Raw genomic sequence first — 20,426 nt, forward strand, 5'->3', positions numbered from 1 at the left:
TTGCAGTGATCCATGTTACTTATCCTGTGAAGGACAGAGTCATATTGATAAGTTCAGAAAAGTGTTTTTTATTGTTGTGTTTTGATGTATTTGATGTAAGCCCAGTGGATATTTAAAGCTTACAGAAGGCTGCATTTAACTGCTGCTATGTCATTCCTGCAGTATTTCTGCAGGTGTTTTGGTCACTGCTATTATTTGGAATATATTATATTATTTGTAATCAGCACAAATGATCTGTCCCCATATGATAAAATCCACCACCCCCCCTGATATTTTCTGGTTCCCAGCCATGTCTCTTCCAGTGAACGGATCAGTGAGTTGCCCATCCTGCTGGAAAATGGGATTTATCCTTCAAAGGGACCGGCGGCTCGTTAGGCCCCGCCCCCCTCCTGTCACGTGACCTCCGCCGCCCGGGGCGTCACGTGACCTCCGTCTCCATCAGCAGCGCTTTAAATGCCCGTCAACTGAAAACTGAACTCCGCGGTCAGCAAACTTGTTAAATCCAAACATAAACATTAGCAGGACATTCATCATGGACATGAAAGCGGCGTCCTCCCCGTTCTCCTCTTCTTCCAGTCAGTGCAGGTAAGACAGACAAGATTTTGAAGATTTTAATGTCTCAACGGTTGTCAAGACAGGTTATTATTGCAATTAAGATCTAAAGAAAGTGTCTCGTTAAAGAGAATTAGTGATGTTTGAAAATCTGAGCAAAAGGAAAAAAGAGCCAGCCATATAAAGCCAAGTATTTGGGGGGAATTGTCTTTTCTTCTTCCAAAGATTACAGCAGCCTAGAAGGGATTTCATCCACCATGACGTGAGATTGCTGTGTAAACAGGTGGCACTACTAAAGCCTGATTTATGGTTCTGCGTTAAATCGATGGCGTAGCCTACGCCGTAGGTTCCGCGTCGCCGCGTACCTCCGCCGTAGGCCCTGCGTTAGTGTAACGCGGAACCATAAATCAGCCTTTACTCTCGTTTGTCCGTCACCCAGAAAGGTGGGAATCTTCCGGCCCGCACAGCTGAATTAACGGGTTATTCTCGAGGGATTCAGCTCCAGGGACTCGGTGCTTAGCAACAGCGGGCTGGTCCAACAGGATTCTCGGGATTAGTAGTGTTTAAGGCCAAAAACGTGCCAGGCGGACGGTCGTCCCGCTCCGTCCCCGCTCCGTCTGCCCCGGCAGCACCACGGACAGCTCCGCAGCCGCTGGAGGTCTCGCGAGACCCCGCGAGATCCCTCACAGCCTTCACTTCCCTGTTTACTATCATGATCATGATCACATATCAGCAGAGCTGGTAGAGGAGACAAAAATTGTACTCAAGTAAAAGTACTGTTACTTCAGAATAATATGACTCAAGTAGAAGTAAAAAGTAGTAATCCAAATAATGACTTGAGTAAAAGTAAAAAAGTACTTGGTGAAAAAACTACTCAAGTACTGAGTAACTGTTGAGTAATGTCTGATTTATTTTACTGATTTATTTTTTTAACACAACCATTCAAACAGACAAAAGTACAAAATAATCATCTTCAAGCTAAATAAATCAATAAAATAATAAAATAAATTAAAATTAATAAAAAATTGCTTAAATTAAAATAGGCTTAAAGTAAATTCAAGTACTTTGATAAATAATAAAATAAATTAAATAATAACAGAATAAAAACATAAATTAAGCACAAGTAGCACAAAATGTCAAGCCTTTGTACTTTTCTTTTTTAACCAGGCAGAACTAGAACAAACATGAACTCATAGAAACTCTGTGTGTGTTTGAGTCTGTGTAAATGTGACAAAACATGCAAAAACAAACATTTTTCCCAAAGAATCACCCAGTGATGTCATGAGATTGACGCGTACGTGGATAAAAGGGATAAAAGAAAAGTAACAGCTCAACGTAGCCTAATGTAGCGGAGTAAGAGGAACAGTTTCTTCTTCACAAATCTACTCAAGTAAAAGTAAAAAGTATAGTGATTCAAAACTACTCCTAAAAGTACAATATTTCACAAAACTTACTCAAGTAAATGTAATGGAGTAAATGTAACTCGTTACTACCCACCTCTGATCAAATAGAAACTCCATTATTCAGCTTTTTACTGACCCAGACATTAAAAAACTGGGAACTAAATACGTCAAATATCCTGTAAGCCCCAAGACAAAAGAAGTACATTTCAAAGTTATGAATAATATCTATCAAGTTTACAATTAGGAGTTCATTAGAAAGGTTCTTCTCGAGCTGGCAACCATTTATTACTTATTTTGAAAATTTGAGAGTATTTCCAAAGGACTGAGCTGATGTCTTTGTTGTTCGTTGTTTGTTGTTTTTCTATCCCTAAGAATAGTAACAGCCTAATTACTAATACATTGGTATAAATATAACTCTGGGGGTGATATATGACAACATTCCCACTCAAGTGTTTACTAGTATAACTTGTGACTACTACTGGAATTAATTAATCTAAGAAATAATTATTAATCTCTAGATAACCCATTTCATTTTATTTTCTTATTTAAGTTTATATTCATTGCACTACTACTACTACTTTTTTGTTATGACACTATATTTATTTTTTATTGTTTTACTTTTATTATTATTATTATTATTATTATTATTATTTATTTATTTATTATTATTTTTTTTTTATTATTCCCAAGGGAAAATTTACGACGATAACTGTGGGGGGAGGGATTGGGTGATGGAGAAAAAGAAAAAAAAAAGTATGTTCATCTGTTTTGCTCTGTATTGTGGAAACAGTCTACCAATAAAAACATATATGAAAAAAATAATAATAATAATATCTATCCATCCAATGAGCTGTTAAGAAAGAGATTTGGCAGAGATCATAATAACTGTATCTTCTGTGAAACTGAAATTGAAACAACTGATCATCTGTTCTTCCGTTGCAAATACTCTGGGACATTTTGGGAAGATTTGCAGGTTGTCAACCAAAATCCAACCTGCTCCCCTCACAAGGGAAAATTTTGTATTTGGTATCAACATAAAAGACACTAACTGTGATCTGATTGTGAACAACCTGATACTCTTGGGCAAATTCTTCATTCACGCGTCCAAATAGAGAAAAACAAAACCACTTTTCTCTGTTTTTAAAAGAATTCCTCTGGATAATCACTTCAGTTCTTTGAAACTTATGGAAAAGAAACATGCAAAAGCTCTCCTGACAGCATATGAAACACTGGAAATATTTGAGGCTCCCTAGAACAACAATGACGATCTGTGCAGAACTCTGAATATAATAATTATTATTATTTATTTGTTTTTTTTTTCTTTTCCTCTATCATTTGCTATATTTTACTTTAAAGTCAATTCCAAATGTGCCTTGTATGTTAAGAGGTGTTAATTTTTTTGTATGTTGCCATGATGTTTTGTAAATTAATTCTTGAATTACAAAAAAAACATCACATATCATGACAATATATAATAAACAGATAATAAATTAAATAGATCAAATAAGATTAATTAAAAAAAAATATTACATTAAAAAAATAGTGCAAGATGCAAAATACAGAATTATGTTTTTTATGGTTTTGCTTCAGCATCAGCTAATATTCCTCCTTTGCTAAAGGAATTTTCCTGTTTCTTTATCTGGGAGGCTATGACAATTTCAGCAGGGGGACATATGCTTATATTCAATGTAAAAATTGAGTTTTCTAAATCCCATGACAAAAAAAATTAGCTCCAATCAATAATAGAAAATGTGTACAATTTATAATAAAAATGTGTATTTGTCAACATGTAAACAAGCAAAAGAAAGATCCTTGACTTTTTTCCTGAAATGTTTCACCATTTAAAAGTTAATTTGACTTATACATAACTTGTAATGATGTGCTCATCAAGCCAGCTCAACAGATGTAACTCAATTTTCAACAATTAATACATGAATTATTAAAAAACAAAAAAAAACAGTCCAGCAATGTTTTCGTACACAATTATTTACTTCTAATGACACACAAAGCTATTTTCATTTTTCATTTTTCTTATCTTGACATTTCTTTCATATCGATTACAGGCGTTTAAATGCACGAAAAAAAAAAAACAACCTTGCAGTTTTTTTCAATGCAAAACCCAGAATGGATAGAGGTAAAGACAATTTTCAACTAAACCATCTAAACCCGTGCACAAACTAAAAAAATCTGTCCATGTCAGTGACGGCCATGCATGAAAAGGTTATGCAAAATAAGTAACCAAAATAGCAGTAGCTTATGGAAGAAATAGCATTAAGATTTTTATATGAAATATTGCTGATTCAAAGCCTTGTGCATGGTTTCCCCCTCCCATTGACCCTAAGATCTTTATCATCTGTCAGCATTCACGCACTTAGTTCTTGGGTTTTATGACTAAGCTGCATGTTGTACTTTGTTGCTGATCTTTCTCCATGTTTCAACTTTATAGGTTTATAAATCACTGATTTTTAAAACAGCTGTTCACTTTAAATGACATGCCTCTTTGTAGCTCATTTTTCTGCTGCCATTACCAAACTCTGTCTGACCTGCAGGTCTGGACCTACTTTTAAGAGCAAGCTAAAGACTCAGCTCTTTAAGGAGAACTTCTGCATCTAGTAAACTTCTCTGCTCATCAGAATGAGTTAGATTTGTTCAGCTCTTTGCAGGACTGAGGAAGCTGCATGCACTTATGACAAGATGAGATGGTGAACCCTAGTTTTATTGAGTAAAGGGACTATTTCTGGCTCTCATGCTCTCTCTCTCTTGCTCTCAGATGTAAGTCGCTTTGGATAAAAGCGTCTGCTAAATGGCAGTATAGTTATTATCTTATTAATTCTGAAGGAACACTTAAACCACTCAGATATTTGGAAATAGTGTTCAGTTTTTAACTTGAATGGAAACTTGATCCAATCCAGTTGCAAAAAAAAGTCTATGTTTGATTAAAAAGAAAAAAAATATGATTAATACTCAGAGATCTTTATTTGGTGAGATATAAATTAGGGAAACAACAGAGAAGCGTTGGGGAGTTGAGTGCCGGGGGCTACTCAGATGAAGCACTCGTCCTAAATGACAGCATGAATGAATTCAGAGTCATCAGGCTGGTTTGTTAAAGGCTTCAGCCTGCAGAGTCTTTCAACAAGCAGGCCTGAGGGAACATTACCAAGCTGATTGCTTTACAGGCACATTTATTACCAGAATTACAGACTGTTTCTGACTTTGTTTAATGCAGCGCCTTAAGGGAAGTCCAGACCAAAATAGCGTCCGGAAATCATAATTTAGTTGTGCAGTAAAGTAGCAAAATGGAAACCCATAAACGTGTTGCATAATACATCTTGTTTTTTGTATTCATTTTAAAAAGTTGAATGATAATAAGCCATGGCAGGCCTTAGCATGGGTTTTGGTGATGTTTTGATTACAGGACTGTCTCAGAAAATTAGAATATTGTGATAAAGTCCTTTATTTTCAGTAATGCATGCAAAAATGTCATACATTCTGGATTCATTACAAATCAACTGAAATATTGCAAGCCTTTTATTATTTAATTAATTGCTGATCATGGCTTACAGCTTAAGAAAACTCAAATATCCTATCTCAAAAAATTAGAATATTCTGGGAATCTTAATCTTAAACTGTAAGCCATAATCAGCAATATTAAAATAATAAAAGGCTTGCAATATTTCAGTTGATTTGTAATGAATCCAGAATGTATGACATTTTTGTTTTTTTAATTGCATTACAGAAAATAAAGAACTTTATCACAATATTCAAATTTTCTTAGACAGTCCTGTATAAAGCAAGATGAAAAGAACTTTTTTTTTTTAATACTAGTGTACTTATTTATTTTACCACAAATGAAACAGTATCAAATCTGAACCTTTATCTATCAATGATTATGTAAAATGTTAGTGAATGCTCATAGATTAATATGCATTCATTTTAGTTTCACGGAGCCAGTCGAGAAAGAAAAAAAGACCATATTAAAAAACTTACCAAATGCAAATGTTTACTGTCAAATGCATATGAATAATTAACCATCACCAATCTGAGCACCTCCCTAAAATAATATATTTCTGCAAGTTGTTGGTCTGGATCAATCAGGTTTGCATGAAAATATTAGCTGTTAAAGTTGTTGGCTTTTATGACCTGTTTGTTTCTAACATGGCAACACAGTTTACAGTAAGATTTATTTGGCAACATCATGCATGATGAAAACCAAAAGTTGATGATTTAAGCCTGTTCTCGAGTAAAATGTGAAGCTTTATCATTTTACCTCTTTTCTTATCATTTTATTTCATTGTATTTGTTATTTAAGCGTACTCTTAAATTAAATACTTTTTGAAAACCGCGCAAAGTTATGGATAAGCCCTGAATGCAGGCATTGTGACGTAGAATTGTCAAATTGGTTAATTCACCGTACAAATTGTTACAGATTACTTTTGTAATACTGTATTTGACCCGGTCTTTGTACGTTTTGACCGTATAGACTGAAGCACTGGAGTGCCAGCTTAAGACAATTGTGTTTTTCTCAATTTGAAAAGTGTTTTCTTTCCCCATAAAGAACACTTTATATGAATTTCAGAGCAGATGCTATTTTTGCTGTTCTTTTAATCATTCATATCTTACCTCGTTATGTTCTTATCTTAAATGTTTTTTAATTGGTGTTTATTGGTGTTTTTTCAGCTACAGTTATGAAGAGTACAAGGAAACAGCTGACTGGTTGTTGGCACACACAGATAAACGTCCAAAGGTGGCGATTATTTGTGGTTCAGGCTTGGGCGGCCTGGCCGACCTGCTGGAAGACAGAACTGCATTCCCATATAATGAGATTCCACGTTTCCCCATCAGCACTGGTAGGTGGTTTTTCTATTTGCAATCCAACTGTCAATTCCAGATAAATTCATTTTTGGATACGTATGATATCAAATATTCCTTAATCTGCAAATGTTCTGGCAATATGGTGTTTTGCTGTCAGGGCCATAGTTTGATAAGAGGGTACTTACCCTTCTTTTGCATCCACACCTAGCCTAAGGGCCAATCCCAATACACCCTCTACTTTCTGCCACTAGCCCTAACTCACTACCCCTCACTACCACTAGCCCTAAAAATCAAGCCACAAATTTTAGGGCCCTTGTAATCTTCCCTAGGCCCAGTCCCAATACTCCCACTACTAAGGCAGTTGGACTTGACAGTGACCCGTACAGTTACCCCAAGAACCAGTGGTCCATGGACATTAATATTTGGTACAGTTACCCCAAGAACCAGTGGTCCATGGACATTAATATTTGGTACAGTTACCAAGAACCAGTGGTCCATGGACATTAATATTTGGTACAGTTACCCCAAGAACCAGTGGTCCATGGACATTAATATTTGGTACAGTTACCAAGAACCAGTGGTCCATGGACATTAATATTTGGTACAGTTACCCCAAGAACCAGTGGTCCATGGACATTAATATTTGATACAGTTACCAAGAACCAGTGGTCCATGGACATTAATATTTGGTACAGTTACCAAGAACCAGTGGTCCATGGACATTAATATTTGATACAGTTACCAAGAACCAGTGGTCCATGGACATTAATATTTGGTACAGTTACCAAGAACCAGTGGTCCATGGACATTAATATTTGGTACAGTTACCAAGAACCAGTGGTCCATGGACATTAATATTTGGTACAGTTACCAAGAACCAGTGGTCCATGGACATTAATATTTGGTACAGTTACCAAGAACCAGTGGTCCATGGACATTAATATTTGGTACAGTTACCAAGAACCAGTGGTCCATGGACATTAATACTTGGACACCAATCCAGTTTCCTGATATTTATATGAACTTAATTTCTATGCCGGGGAAATACACGAAGCCAAGCTTGAAGGCGTACAAAAGTCTTGACTCTTGGTCCGACTTCAAGGCAGGATTTGTTGTAGAAATTAAAGTGATGAGGACACCGAACTTTATGATTTGACCGTTTAACATTAGCTACCCAAAAATCCAACATTACCTGATACAAAATGGGAACCACAAATCTACGTTTCGGTCACTGGAATCCAGTTGTTTCTGTGAATTGCAGAGATCCATTTGTCTCTCTTGAGCTTATTTTTCAGCAGTCTGTAAAACGATAACTCCGATTTCTTGCTAAATCTATGAGTACAGTCGATCGCACAACAGCTCTTTCCCATTTTAGATATTTTCCAGTTGCTCAAACTGAAAGTTTACGCTGCCACTCAGTCTTTCTGACACTCAGTGTTTCTGACACTCAGTCTTTCTGAAACTCAGTCTTTCTGACACTCAGTCTTTCTGACACTCAGTGGGCGTAACCCGCTGTGAAGTCGCATCTGTGACGTCATGCGCATTCCCTCTAGAGCAGTGCTCGGCAACCCGCGGCTCTAGAGCCGCATACAGCTCTTTAGCGCCGCCCTAGTGGCTCCTGGGGCTTTTTCAAAAATGTTTGACCATTTTTTCTTCTTTTTTTTTTCTCTTTTTTTCCTTTTTTTCTTTTTTTCTTCTTTTTCCCATTTTTTTCTCTTTTTTTCTCCTTTTTTCCTTTTTTAATCTCGACATTTCTACTTTTTTCTCGACATTTCGACTTTTTTCTCAACATGTTTACTTTTTTCTGGAGATTGTACTTCAACGTTAATGTTAATGTTAATCTCAACATTTCGACTTTTTTCTCGCCATTTCGACTTTTTTCTTGACTTTTTTCTCAACATGTTGACTTTTTTCTGGAGATTGTACTTCAACTTTAATGTTAATGTTAATCTCAACATTTCTACTTTTTTCTTGACATTTCGACTTTTTTCTCGAGATTGTACTTCAACATTAATCTCGACATTTCGACTTTTTCTCGACATTTCAACTTTTTTCTCGACATTTCACCTTTCGCCATTTGTCTTCATTCTAAGGCTGATACAAGACTTTTCATTTTTTGCGGCTCCAGACATATTTGTTTTTGTGTTTTTGGTCCAATATGGCTCTTTCAACATTTTGGGTTGCCGACCGCTGTTCTAGACTATTGGTTGCAGCCTTGATGTATCCAGAAGTTCTAGTTCAGTTCCAATCCTCTCTGCATCCGTGATGATATCAGGGTTTTCCCTGCACGCCTGCAGCTGCTCATACTGTCCGTGTTCTTGCAGTGGCGGGACATTCAGGGCAGCTGGTGTTCGGCCGGCTGCAGGGCTGCGAATGCGTCTGCATGCAGGGGCGCTTCCACTTCTACGAGGGCTACAACATAAACACGGTAAACTACACTATGCAATGGTTACGTAATACTGCTGTGCAGTGCTTTCAAAATGCATTTTTGCTTTTTAAATGTATTAACTTCCGGTTTAAGTCTTATAATTTGATGTGCCCTGTTTAAAAAAAACAAGAAGATTAAACATTTTCTCTGCTGCACTTAAGATGTTAACATCACCAACCATAATGTAAAATGATGTGAAAACGACAGGTCATTCTGAAACTGCAGTTTTGTCTAACAATTTACTGAGTGTGTTGAATGATCAGCTTAGATGGCGGTGAGAAAACCGTAGCCGTGTCAGTGTCTGGCCTTTGGCCCGTCAAGGCTGTATACTCATTATAGTTTATTGCGAGCTGAGATGTGCTATTTCCACATAAAATAATCCACATAATCCTCCAAAATCATATAATGTACGTTGAATACAGTAATAAAAGAGAGTCTATATACATTACAGCTCTTATCAATGGGACTTTAAACGTTGCATAAAACAGCTTGAAGTAAAATATCTGCAAAAAAATGAACGTAAGTTGAGAAGGTTTGACCTGAGCCGGTTTCAGCCTTTGTCCCGTGTCACGGTCGTCAACCCCGTCTATGCATGACCAGGTTAAAAAGTAGATGAAAATCACTTTTTATTAACCACACAAACCTTTAAGCTTTTTGAAAATGCCAGTGTCAGTTTGCCTAACTTTTGAAAGAAATTGTATCATTACCTTGCTGCACAATGAGACACTGAGTGCGTTTACATGGGAAGTTTAATTCCTCTTTTCAGAATTAAAATTAAATCCGATTTAAAATGAGTAAAAATTACCATGTAAACACCTAATTCTGAATGAAAATGGCCATTCTGAATTAAACTTAATTCTGAAGTAAGTGGCTGTAAACGGTGGTCAAGAGCAGAGACCATTTATTTAATAAATAGCTTGGAGGACCTGGAAATAATTAAAAGAACAGATGGCAGAAAACATTAAAATTGTGACCTCAATTCGGAATTACTATGTGTGTGTGTGTGTGTGTAGGTTTAGTATTTGAGCTGCAGAAATGATTGTCCAGAGATCCATTTCTTTCTAATTTACTTTCATTTTAATGATGTCATGAGTTTTCATTCAATTGTTGCATTAAGTTGCTGCTGAGTTAATAAAAAGTCCGTTCCATCAGCAAAAATATAGCGATTTTTGGTGTTTTTTGGAGGGGGAGGGGGTTATGTTGCCAGATTTTGGCAATTAATTTAACCCTTGTGCTGTCTTCAAGTCAAGGAAGGAGGAAGAAAACAAGGAAGGAAGGGAGAAAGAAAAGAAGGAAGGAAGGAAGGAAGGAAGGAAGGAAGGAAGGAAGGAAGGAAGGAAGGAAGGAAGGAAGGAAGGAAGGAAGGAAGGAAGGAAGGAAGGAAGGAAGAAAGAAGTGAGAAAAGAAGGATGGGAGAAAAGAAGGAAGGAAGGAAAGAAGGACAGAAGGAAGGAAGGGAGGGAAGAAGGAAGGAAGGAAGGAAGGGAGAAAAGAAAGGAGAAAAGAAGGAAGGGAGGAAGGGAGGAAGGAAGGAAGGACGGAAGGAAGGAAGGAAGGAAGGAAGGAAGGAAGGAAGGAAGGAAGGAAGGAAGGAAGGAAGGAAGGAAGGAAGGAAGGGAGAAAAAAGGGAGGAAGGACAGAAGGAAGGAAGGGAGGAAAGAAGGAAGGAAGGGAGAATAGAAGGAAGGAAGGAAGGAAAGAAGGAAGGAAAGAAGGAAGGAAGGGAGAAAAGAAGGAAGGAAGGAAGGGAGGAAAGAAGGAAGGAAGGAAGGAAGGAAGGAAGGAAGGAAGGAAGGAAGGAAGGAAGGAAGGAAGGAAGGAAGGAAGGAAGGAAGGAAGGAAGGAAGGAAGGAAAGAAGGAAGGAAGAAAGAAGGAAGAAAAGAAGGGAGGAAGGAAAGAAGGACAGAAGGAAGGAAGGGAGAAAAGAAGGAAGGGAGGAAGGAAAGAAGGAAGGAAAGAAGGAAGGAAGGAAAGAAGGGAGGAAGGAAAGAAGGAAGGAAGGAAAGAAGGGAGAAAAGAAGGAGGGAAGGAAAGAAGGAAGGAGAGAGCAGGAGGAAAGAAGGAAGGGAGGGAGAAAAGAAAGAAGGAAGGGAAGAAGGAAGGAGAGAGCAGGAGGAAAGAAGGAACAGGAGAATGAGGTCATTTTGACCCAAAGACGGTACAAGGGTTAATAAAGTCAACTCATCATCAGCAGTTGAAACATCTGGCTCTTGTGTAGGAGTTATACCAGACTTCACTTGTGTAACACCAGTGAAGCTGCAGAGCTACTTACCAAGGACAAGAGTCTAAACCTCTAGCACACACCGCCCCTAATATGCAAAACTTCAATCAAATAGGCCCGTGTTGCAAAGTGACAGCGCTGACCTTATCAAAACACCACAGTTCTTGAAAACACTTCTACTTCACCAATACATCTTTTGTTGTAAATTGAATCTGCAGAGGAAATAGAAAAAGGCAATTTTCCAATGTGACTGCAGTGAAAAAGGAAGAGAATATCCTTTCTAGGCCATCGGGTGCTCTGTAAAGGTTAGCACAGTCCACACACGCAGTAAATCCTGGAGTCTGCTGGCATCTGTATGCAAAACATCAACGCTAATGTAACTTGTTCCCAAACTACCCCCATCTTGTCTCCTAATAAACATAGACTACGTTTACATGCAGTCAAAATTATGGTTAAGGTTACTGAAACATTCCGGTTACTGAAACATTCAGAATATTCTGTTTACATGGTAATTAATCATTTGGGATATCTGGATCAAACCAGCGACACACGGAGAACATCATGACACAATTCCCTTAATTTCCGCTTCTTCTTCCTGTATCCAAATCCAAAACAGCAACAATAACAGCAGCACCGGCGATAATGAACAGCCCAGTAGAAGTGGTTTTGTTTCTTGTCCCTGCAGTTCGCCTTTTCCAGCGTCTTCTAGTGGAGCTTGATCTGGTCTGGCGCTCCTACAAATCCTGCTTCGCTCACCTTCTTGTAAATCTGGCTATCCCGGTACTTTCTACAGCCACTCTTTCTACAGCCACTCTTTCTACAGCCACTCTTTCTACAGCCACTCTTTCTACAGCCACTCTTTCTACAGCCACTCTTTCTACAGCCACTCAGCTGATTGGGCACAGGTGTGCCCAATCAGCTGAGTGGCTGCCCTTCCACCCTGCCACATCGGGTTTTAAAGGGAACCCTGCGTATTAAGACATGTAGGTCTTTTTTTTTTTTTTTTACTTTTTTGTAGGTGCGCCGTCACCTTAATATTTTTTGCTGCATTTTCATCTGGGTTTCTGTTGCGCCGCCACCTGTTTAGACGTGTTTTCATTCGTTTCTGGGTGCGCCATCACCTTTAATGTTTAGTTGTGTTTTCATCTGTGTTTCTGATGCGCTGACACCATGTTTGCATCTGTGTGGAGGTGTATGGCGTTATATTTATGTCATTAAAGGAGCGAGCGATAACACATGTGCACGCGCGCATATTTCTTTGCGAGAGTGAATTATTTCGTGTCACGCGCGCGGATTTCAATAGCCGCGCGCACTTGTTTGATGTTCGCGCACATATTCAGCAACCGAGTGGAGCAGAGGGAGGTGCAAGCGAGTAAAAAACGCTGCTTTGCGCGCGCTGGATCGCTCCTGCTCTCCCTCTCTCTCCCCCTGTGCTCTCGCAGATGGAGTTCTGCTCGCTCGAAGCAAAGAGTTTTGACAGTTTGGGGGCGGAGACCAAGGATGACCCCCGGCCCTCTTATGATTGGTCATTTTCCAGCCCCCCCCCCCCACATGGCACCTTCCCAAAAATAAATCACCTCCAATTCTTCATCAGGGTCTCTGTGAAAATCCCTAAATTAGAGTATTAGATTTGTTTTCTTCATAAATGTGTTCAGTGGACATAAGTTATGCATTTATTAATTAATTTAATTGTGTGTGTGTGTGTGTGTGTGTGTGTGTGTGTGTGTGTGTGTGTGTGTGTGTGTGTGTGTGTGTGTGTGTGTGTGTGTGTGTGTGTGTGTGTGTGTGTGTATATATATATATATACATATATATATATATATATATATATATATATATATATATATATATATATATATATATATATATATACATATATATATATATATATATATATATATATATATATATATATATATATATATATATATATATATATGAGATTGATCAATACAATTTTTAGAATATATCTTTATCAAGAATAAATCACATTGTCAATCATTTCATGGAAAGAGGTAAAAAATATTGTATTCCAACTTTACACACACACAGATAGATAGATAGATAGATAGATAGATAGATAGATAGATAGATAGATAGATAGATAGATAGATAGATAGATAGATAGATAGATAGATAGATAGATAGATAGATAGATAGATAGATAGATAGATAGATAGATAGATAGAGAAAGTGATAGATGTCATGTGGGGGGGGGGGGCTGGAAAATGACCAATCATAAGAGGGCCGGGGGTCATCCTTGGTCTCCGCCCCCAAACTGTCAAAACTCTTTGCTTCGAGCGAGCAAAACTCCATCTGCGAGAGCACAGGGGGAGAGAGAGGGAAAGCAGGAGCGATCCAGCGCGCGCAAAGCAGCGGTTTTTACTCGCTTGCACCTCCATCTGCTCCACTCGGTTGCTGAATATGTGCGCGAACATCAAACAAGTGCGCGCGGCTATTGAAATCTGCGCGCGTGACACGAAATAATTCACTCGCGCAAAGAAATATGCGCGCGTGCACATGTGTTATCGCTCGCTCCTTTAATGACATAAATATAACGCCATAGAGGTGCGCATAATAATGTCACCATGTGTAGTGCGCCGTGCGCACTTTATCCAATTTGTCACTGCAAAGTTTTGTTTGAGGAAAAAAGATCTTTGAAATACTTATTGAACACTGAATAGCCAACCAACCTATCCTCTACCTAATGGATAGTGTAATATTCAGGCCGAGTGAGACTCTGAAATAGAGCAGTGGACGGACTGTTTCTGTGCCTATTACGAAATTGAATCCTGGCGGCGCCACCTGTCCTAATGATTTATAAAGCATAGGACAGCGGTGGATGCTAATAATCTCCAGAATTATTGATATTGGAATACGTTTTATCACATAATAGCTTAAAGTGAACAGCTGCTGACAAAAACACGAGCTCTTGACAGCAAACGCTCTCCTCCTCTGTTTGCATTGAGACGCAGTTGCTGGGATTTTGTCCCACTCTCGCCTCATCCCGTCTTTTTTGGTCTTCATTTGGCTCGTTTTGAGATATGTTTTCAGTGTTGTCTTCCTCATTGACCTTGTGCTCGGGTTCAAATTGAAATGGCTGAACAGATGACATGTTTATCCTCTGGATTATCTCGTTGAACAGTCAAAACAGTGTACGGGGGCCAGCAGGTGCAACCGTGTGACGTCACTACCCAGAATGCATTGCGGTGTAAACAACAATGGCGACCTACGAGTTAAATTATATTTTCAAATTTTATAAAAACGAAGACATCAAAAAGGTTTTTTATATCACATTGTTATAATTGATACCAACATTTATCTTTTAAGACCTACATGTCTTAATACGCAGGGTTCCCTTTAAAAGAGTTATTGACTGCATGGAAACGCAGTCAGTGACTGAATAACCCGAATTTGCTCATATTCCGGTTTTTAAAAACCCGAGTATGACCCCTGGGTTACTCCTTTTAAAACCTGAATATTGGGTCATGTAAACGCCAAACGGAATATCCCCATCAAACGGAACAGGAATCTGTTTTCTGCACATGCTCTGTTCACAAGGAATCCTGGTCTTTTGGTTCCAGGAAGTTCTTCTAAACACGGAGAAACAAGACCAGGAGGAGACTAATCACTTCATAAATGTAATGAAGGATATGAACATTTCTGCATTTGTAGACGGTAGAAAGTACCGGGATAGAAGATTTACAAGAAGGTGAGAGAAAAGTTGCGTGAAGCAGCATTTGTTTTTAATTTGGATACAGGAAGAAGAAGAGGAAATGACGGGAATTGCGTCATGATGTTCTCCGTGCGTCGCTGGTTTGATCCAGATATCCCAAATGATTAATCACCATGTAAACGGAATATTCTGAATGTTTCAGTAACCGGAATATTAGCAATAACCTGAATTTTGACTGCATGTAAACGTAGTCACTGATACATGTAATGCTGGTTTCTGAAGTATATCATGTTTCTCTCAGGTGACATTCCCCGTGCGCGTCTTCTTCCTGCTGGGCGTGAAAACTCTGATTGTTACGAATGCAGCAGGGGGATTAAATGCTGCTTATGATGTGGGAGACATCATGCTCCTTAAGGATCACATCAACATGCCGGGTTTTGCTGGTCAGAACCCCCTCTGTGGACACAACGATGTCAGGTAGTGTGTGGCCTTATATCTATATATAAAGTACTGGAGTTGAGGGGGGATGAGGGGGGATGAGGGGGGATGGCATCCCCCCCTGAAATAAAAACGGTCCAAATCATCCCCCCTGTAAAACTGCCATCCCCCCTTTCCATCCCTTATGTCATTTCATCAATGAATGTGGTTTTACTGCTATTTCAACATTTAGAGTCATCACCAGAAAAATAACACCAGAAAAATAACTTATTTGACAATTTTCACCTGTTTCAAGTACATTTTCACTTGAAATAAGTAGAAAAATCTGCCAGTGGGACAAGATTTATCTTCTTATTACAAGCAAAAAAATCTTGTTCCACTGGCAGATTTTTCTACTTATTTCAAGTGAAAATTTACTTGAAACAGGTGAAAATTGATGTTTTTTCCAGTGATGAGTCTTGTTTTAAGTGTAATGAGATTTTTTTTTACTAAAATGAGACATTTTAACTAGAAATAAGACAAATATTCTTGTTAAGATTGTGAGTTTTTGCAGTGATCCATGTTACTTATCCTGTGAAGGACAGAGTCATATTGATAAGTTCAGAAAAGTGTTTTTTATTGTTGTGTTTTGATGTATTTGATGTAAGCCCAGTGGATATTTCAAGCTTACAGAAGGCTGCATTTAACTGCTGCTATGTCATTCCTGCAGTATTTCTGCAGCTGTTTTGGTCACTGCTATTATTTGGAATATATTATATTATATTATATTTGTAATCAGCACAAATGATCTGTCCCCATATGATCAAATCCACCACCCCCCTGATTCTGTACTGTACATATACAGCTTCTATCTGCACCGTAGCCAGTGTTGTGTGTCTCATTCATGCACGTCGTGCTCCTGCAGGTTCGGGGTGCGTTTCCCCTGCATGTCTGATGCGTATGACCGGGAGCTGCGGGTTCTGGCCAAGCGCACGGCGGAGGAGCAGGGCTGCAGCCACTTCCTGCAGGAGGGGGTTTACTGCATGCTGGCCGGGCCCACGTACGAGACCATCGCAGAGTGCAGAGTCCTGCAGACGCTCGGGGCCGACGCCGTCGGTTCGTACAGCTCCCTCATGCTTACTCCAACACATTTGGATTGGATTTGATTTGAAGTAGGCTTGTCCAGACAAATGTTATTTGTTGTCTGAAAAATGGTTCAAATGTTATTTTATTGTCTGAAAAATGGTTCACATATGTCATTTTGTTACTTGTTAAAAATTTAAAATATTGTTTTTCGGAGTAAAGCTAGTGCCGAAAAAAGAAATATATCCCCCCTCACAAAAATAAGAAAAATAGAGAGACATATTTTCTCATCAACAAAAAATATTTTAAATTTTAAACAAATAACATTCTTATTTTTGTGAGGGGGGATATATATTGTTTTTCGGCACTACCTTGTTCTCTATAGCTGATATAACATGAATTACTCCTATGTGGGATCAATAAAGTTCTTATTTTTGCCATCTGAGAAAATTAAATATATTATATTTGGTGCCTAACTGTTTCCCAAGTATATTAGTGTGTGTGTGAATGAATAAATGAGACGTAAAACGTACATTTCTTTGTAGAAAGGCAAAATAAATCAATTTACTTGTATTAGTTTACAGCGCAGTCTTGAACATCCAATATGGCGGCGACGTTGACGTATCACAGCAGCTCGGTGGGGCGGATATGTTTATATGTCTATGGGAACGCAGCGCTGGTGACGTTTTGTTGTTGTAAACGTCATCAGATCGGCTGCTTTGATCTATTATTTTCCGATCTCCGATCAAAACCGATAGGGCCATTATCGGGCCGATACCGATCGGTGCATCTCTAATAACAACACAGTGAATAGCTGTGTATTTCACTTCACATTGTTTTACTAAAGATAAATTGGGCTCAAGATGATGAGAAATGTGGGGGCATTTCAGGGCTTAGTTTTCCGTTCATAACCAGGGGTGAAAGTAGATTAAAGTTGTTGCTGGTACTACGACCCCAACCTTCATGGCTTGTTCTCCTCCCATCACCAGCTTCTTCATCCCTGAACACGCATTACATTTTTTAACGCCTGTACGGGGTAGAAGTTAGAAACACAACACTGTGTAGGCCTATAGCAAATTATTTATTTAAATGGTGTAAATAAAGGCCAGTCCGGACCAAGGATTGTCACAGAATAATTTGTAAATGTTGACAAAACTTTCAAAGTCATAGCAATTTGTTTTGTTTCAAATTAGAATACATTTACAGTTAAATTCATCAGCAGCTGAACAGTTAACAAGTCTGTCTTTGATTTTTCAGAACATTGGGCACATAAATGAAAAAAGAGTAAAAGATGAGTAAAATGTCTCAAAATGGCTCTTACAATGTTTGCATTGAAATGGAAAATAACTTCTTAAGCATTTTTTTCATCAAAGCAAAACACTTAAAACATTAAAAAAAACGTTACTTCAACATTTTTTTACGCTTTTTTCTTTTTTTCCTGAAACATGGAATGAAAACCAATCACAAATATCATATTTGTGGATTATTTGGCGTGTGATTATTTACCAGCATGTTTGAAATATGCTGTAATGTGTCAGCCAACCACAAAAATCTTTAGAATTTTGGTGGAATCATTAATTTTTTGTCCTTGCCCGTCGGTGCAAATTACATAAATAAAGTGCGTGGTTTGGTCGTGAAAAAATAAAAAGTAACGTTACGTGAACAATAAATCAAACGCTCCCTTCCATGCAGTGTGTGTGTTTAGGAAGTAAAGACTGGAATACGCTACTCATAAAAAAGCACAAATAGTGGGGTTTACTAATATTTATATCGTACAAATATTTTAAAAATTATTCATACGAAAATACCTGTGGGGACTCAGTTAGTGTAGCAAGATTATATTGCCTTGTCCGCCTCTCCAGGTGAAGCTGAGGCATTTGGCTGAGTGTTCAGTGTTGCTGACTTTGGTGTGAGAGGTCGAGGGTTTGAGACCTGCTGTATGCAAAGTATATTGTCAGTAATTCATGTGTTTTTTTTCCCGGTACTGCGTACCGGCACAGAATCTTTTGGTGGTACGAGGTACCGGATGGTACCGGCTTACTTTCACCCCTGTTCCTAACTAAACCCCCACTTGTGTGCAGGGATGAGCACGGTCCCGGAGGTGGTGGTGGCTCGGCACTGCGGCCTGCGGGTCTTAGGTCTGTCTCTCATCACCAACAAGGTGGTGACGGACTACGAGAGCGAGGACAAGGCCAACCACGAGGAGGTGCTGAGGACCACGGAGGACCGGGCCGAGGACCTGCAGAGGCTCGTTGGTGCCCTCGTGAACAAGCTCTAACAATCTGGGATCTGTTTGCACTGAAAACAGGAGAAAAGAGGACTGGGATCCCAGAGAAAGAGAAGTCACGGTGGAGGAGTGTGATAAGGCACAAATGATAAGAAGAGAACATATAAAGAAAGAAAATGTTGAGAACTCCTCAGCATTGCAACACTTAATGAATAAATGCGAGTTTTGTTTATCTAGGAGCTACAGTATTTGTGGGCCTTCGCCTGAGTGCAATATTTCCCACCGCTTAGTTTGATTCTTTTTCTTTTTTTTTCAATTTAAAGCTCCTCAACTCTAGCCACGAATCTAACTTGCAGGTTAGTTAGTCTGTGTTTTGTTTCTGGCATTCGTTAACTGTTTCAGCCCTTGGACAAGATAATGATTACATTGCACTGCAAAAACTCAAAATCTTAACAAGAATAGTTGTCTTATTTCTAGTTAAAATGTCTAATTTTAGTAAAAAAAAATCTCATTACACTTAAAACAAGACTCGTCACTGGAAAAAACAACAATTTTCACCTGTTTCAAGTAGATTTTCTCTTGAAATAAGGTGAAAAATCTACCAGTGGAACAAGATTTTTTTGCTTGTAATAAGAAGATAAATCAGATTTTTCTACTTATTTCAAGTGAAAATTTACTTGAAACAGGTGAGATTTTTTGACTAAAAATGAGACATTTTAACTCGAAATAAGACAAATATTCCTGGTAAGATTTTGAGTTTTTGCAGTGTGATTGTCAATTACATTGACTTTGTGCTCAGTTTTTATTTCAAAAATGGCATGATGAAAACCAATCTGCATCCACATTAACATTCAACTCCATGTAAGAAAAGATCTTGTTTAAGTTACACCACCGTAAACACAAACCCAGCCATCCGTGCTCACTGGACATTTGCCAACCTACGATCCATCAATCCATCTTCCCTGGTCACGGGGGCACAGGGACCTCCCTCTCTCCAGCCACTTCGTCCAGCTGGTCTGGGAGGATCCCAGGCGTCCCCAGGATCCCTCAAGCATAACCAGGGTCTTCCCAGTTGGACATGTCCAGGAAACCTGAGCATGGAGGCGTCCAGGAGGCGTCCAGGAGGCGTCCAGGAGGCGTCCCCGCCCAGACGCCCGAGCCGCCTCAGATGGCTTCCCTAGAACCCGCCCAGTGAGCATGAATAGGGGGAATGCATTGACGTCACTGTTCAACTGGACCAGCCCCCTTAAGCCTCACCGTATTTTCTGGACTATAAGCTGCACCTGCATATAAGCCGCATCCGCTCTATTTTAAAAAAAAGATATGCAAGCCGCAGATATTTATGTTGTTAGATTAGATATTTACTACATGTACAGAAGGATTTTGAACTGTAAATGATGTACATGTTTGTACCTAAATAGATCCTTTCCTAACAGTGTCTTTTAACACGGCAGCAACTTTGCTGATTAAAACGGGACAGAACCAAGAGAAAATAACCGCTATTTATTTATCTCTTTATCTGTTTGAAATCTGCTTCTACCTACTTCTATCTGCTAAAGAAGAAGTAGCTTATTCTTCTTTGCATTTATTTTGTCTTAGTTTTGAT

The 20,426-nt window shown here is 38.7% G+C and overlaps 1 protein-coding gene across 1 annotated transcript; it reads left to right on the forward strand.

Moving 5' to 3' along the window:
• Positions 1–422: 422 nt before the first annotated feature.
• Positions 423–19,374, forward strand: pnp6 (purine nucleoside phosphorylase 6). The gene is made up of 6 exons (XM_061722311.1): positions 423–585; positions 6,633–6,802; positions 9,092–9,195; positions 15,395–15,570; positions 16,436–16,626; positions 18,675–19,374. Exons 1-6 carry the CDS (start codon positions 533–535, stop codon positions 18,869–18,871), a joined length of 891 nt encoding a protein of 296 aa, XP_061578295.1. The 5' UTR covers positions 423–532; the 3' UTR covers positions 18,872–19,374.
• Positions 19,375–20,426: the final 1,052 nt, after the last annotated feature.

Source organism: Cololabis saira, chromosome 5, assembly GCF_033807715.1.
Source record: "Cololabis saira isolate AMF1-May2022 chromosome 5, fColSai1.1, whole genome shotgun sequence".
In the NCBI taxonomy this organism is placed as follows: Eukaryota; Metazoa; Chordata; class Actinopteri; order Beloniformes; family Belonidae; genus Cololabis; species Cololabis saira.

Bases quoted from the DNA above. Each gene is read 5' to 3' on its own strand.
- pnp6 (XM_061722311.1), top strand. From the start codon at position 533: ATGGACATGAAAGCGGCGTCCTCCCCGTTCTCCTCTTCTTCCAGTCAG. The intron at 586-6,632 runs GTAAGACAGACA...GTGTTTTTTCAG, and splicing joins TCTTCTTCCAGTCAGTGCAG to CTACAGTTATGAAGAGTACA. The intron at 6,803-9,091 runs GTAGGTGGTTTT...GTGTTCTTGCAG, and splicing joins ACGTTTCCCCATCAGCACTG to TGGCGGGACATTCAGGGCAG.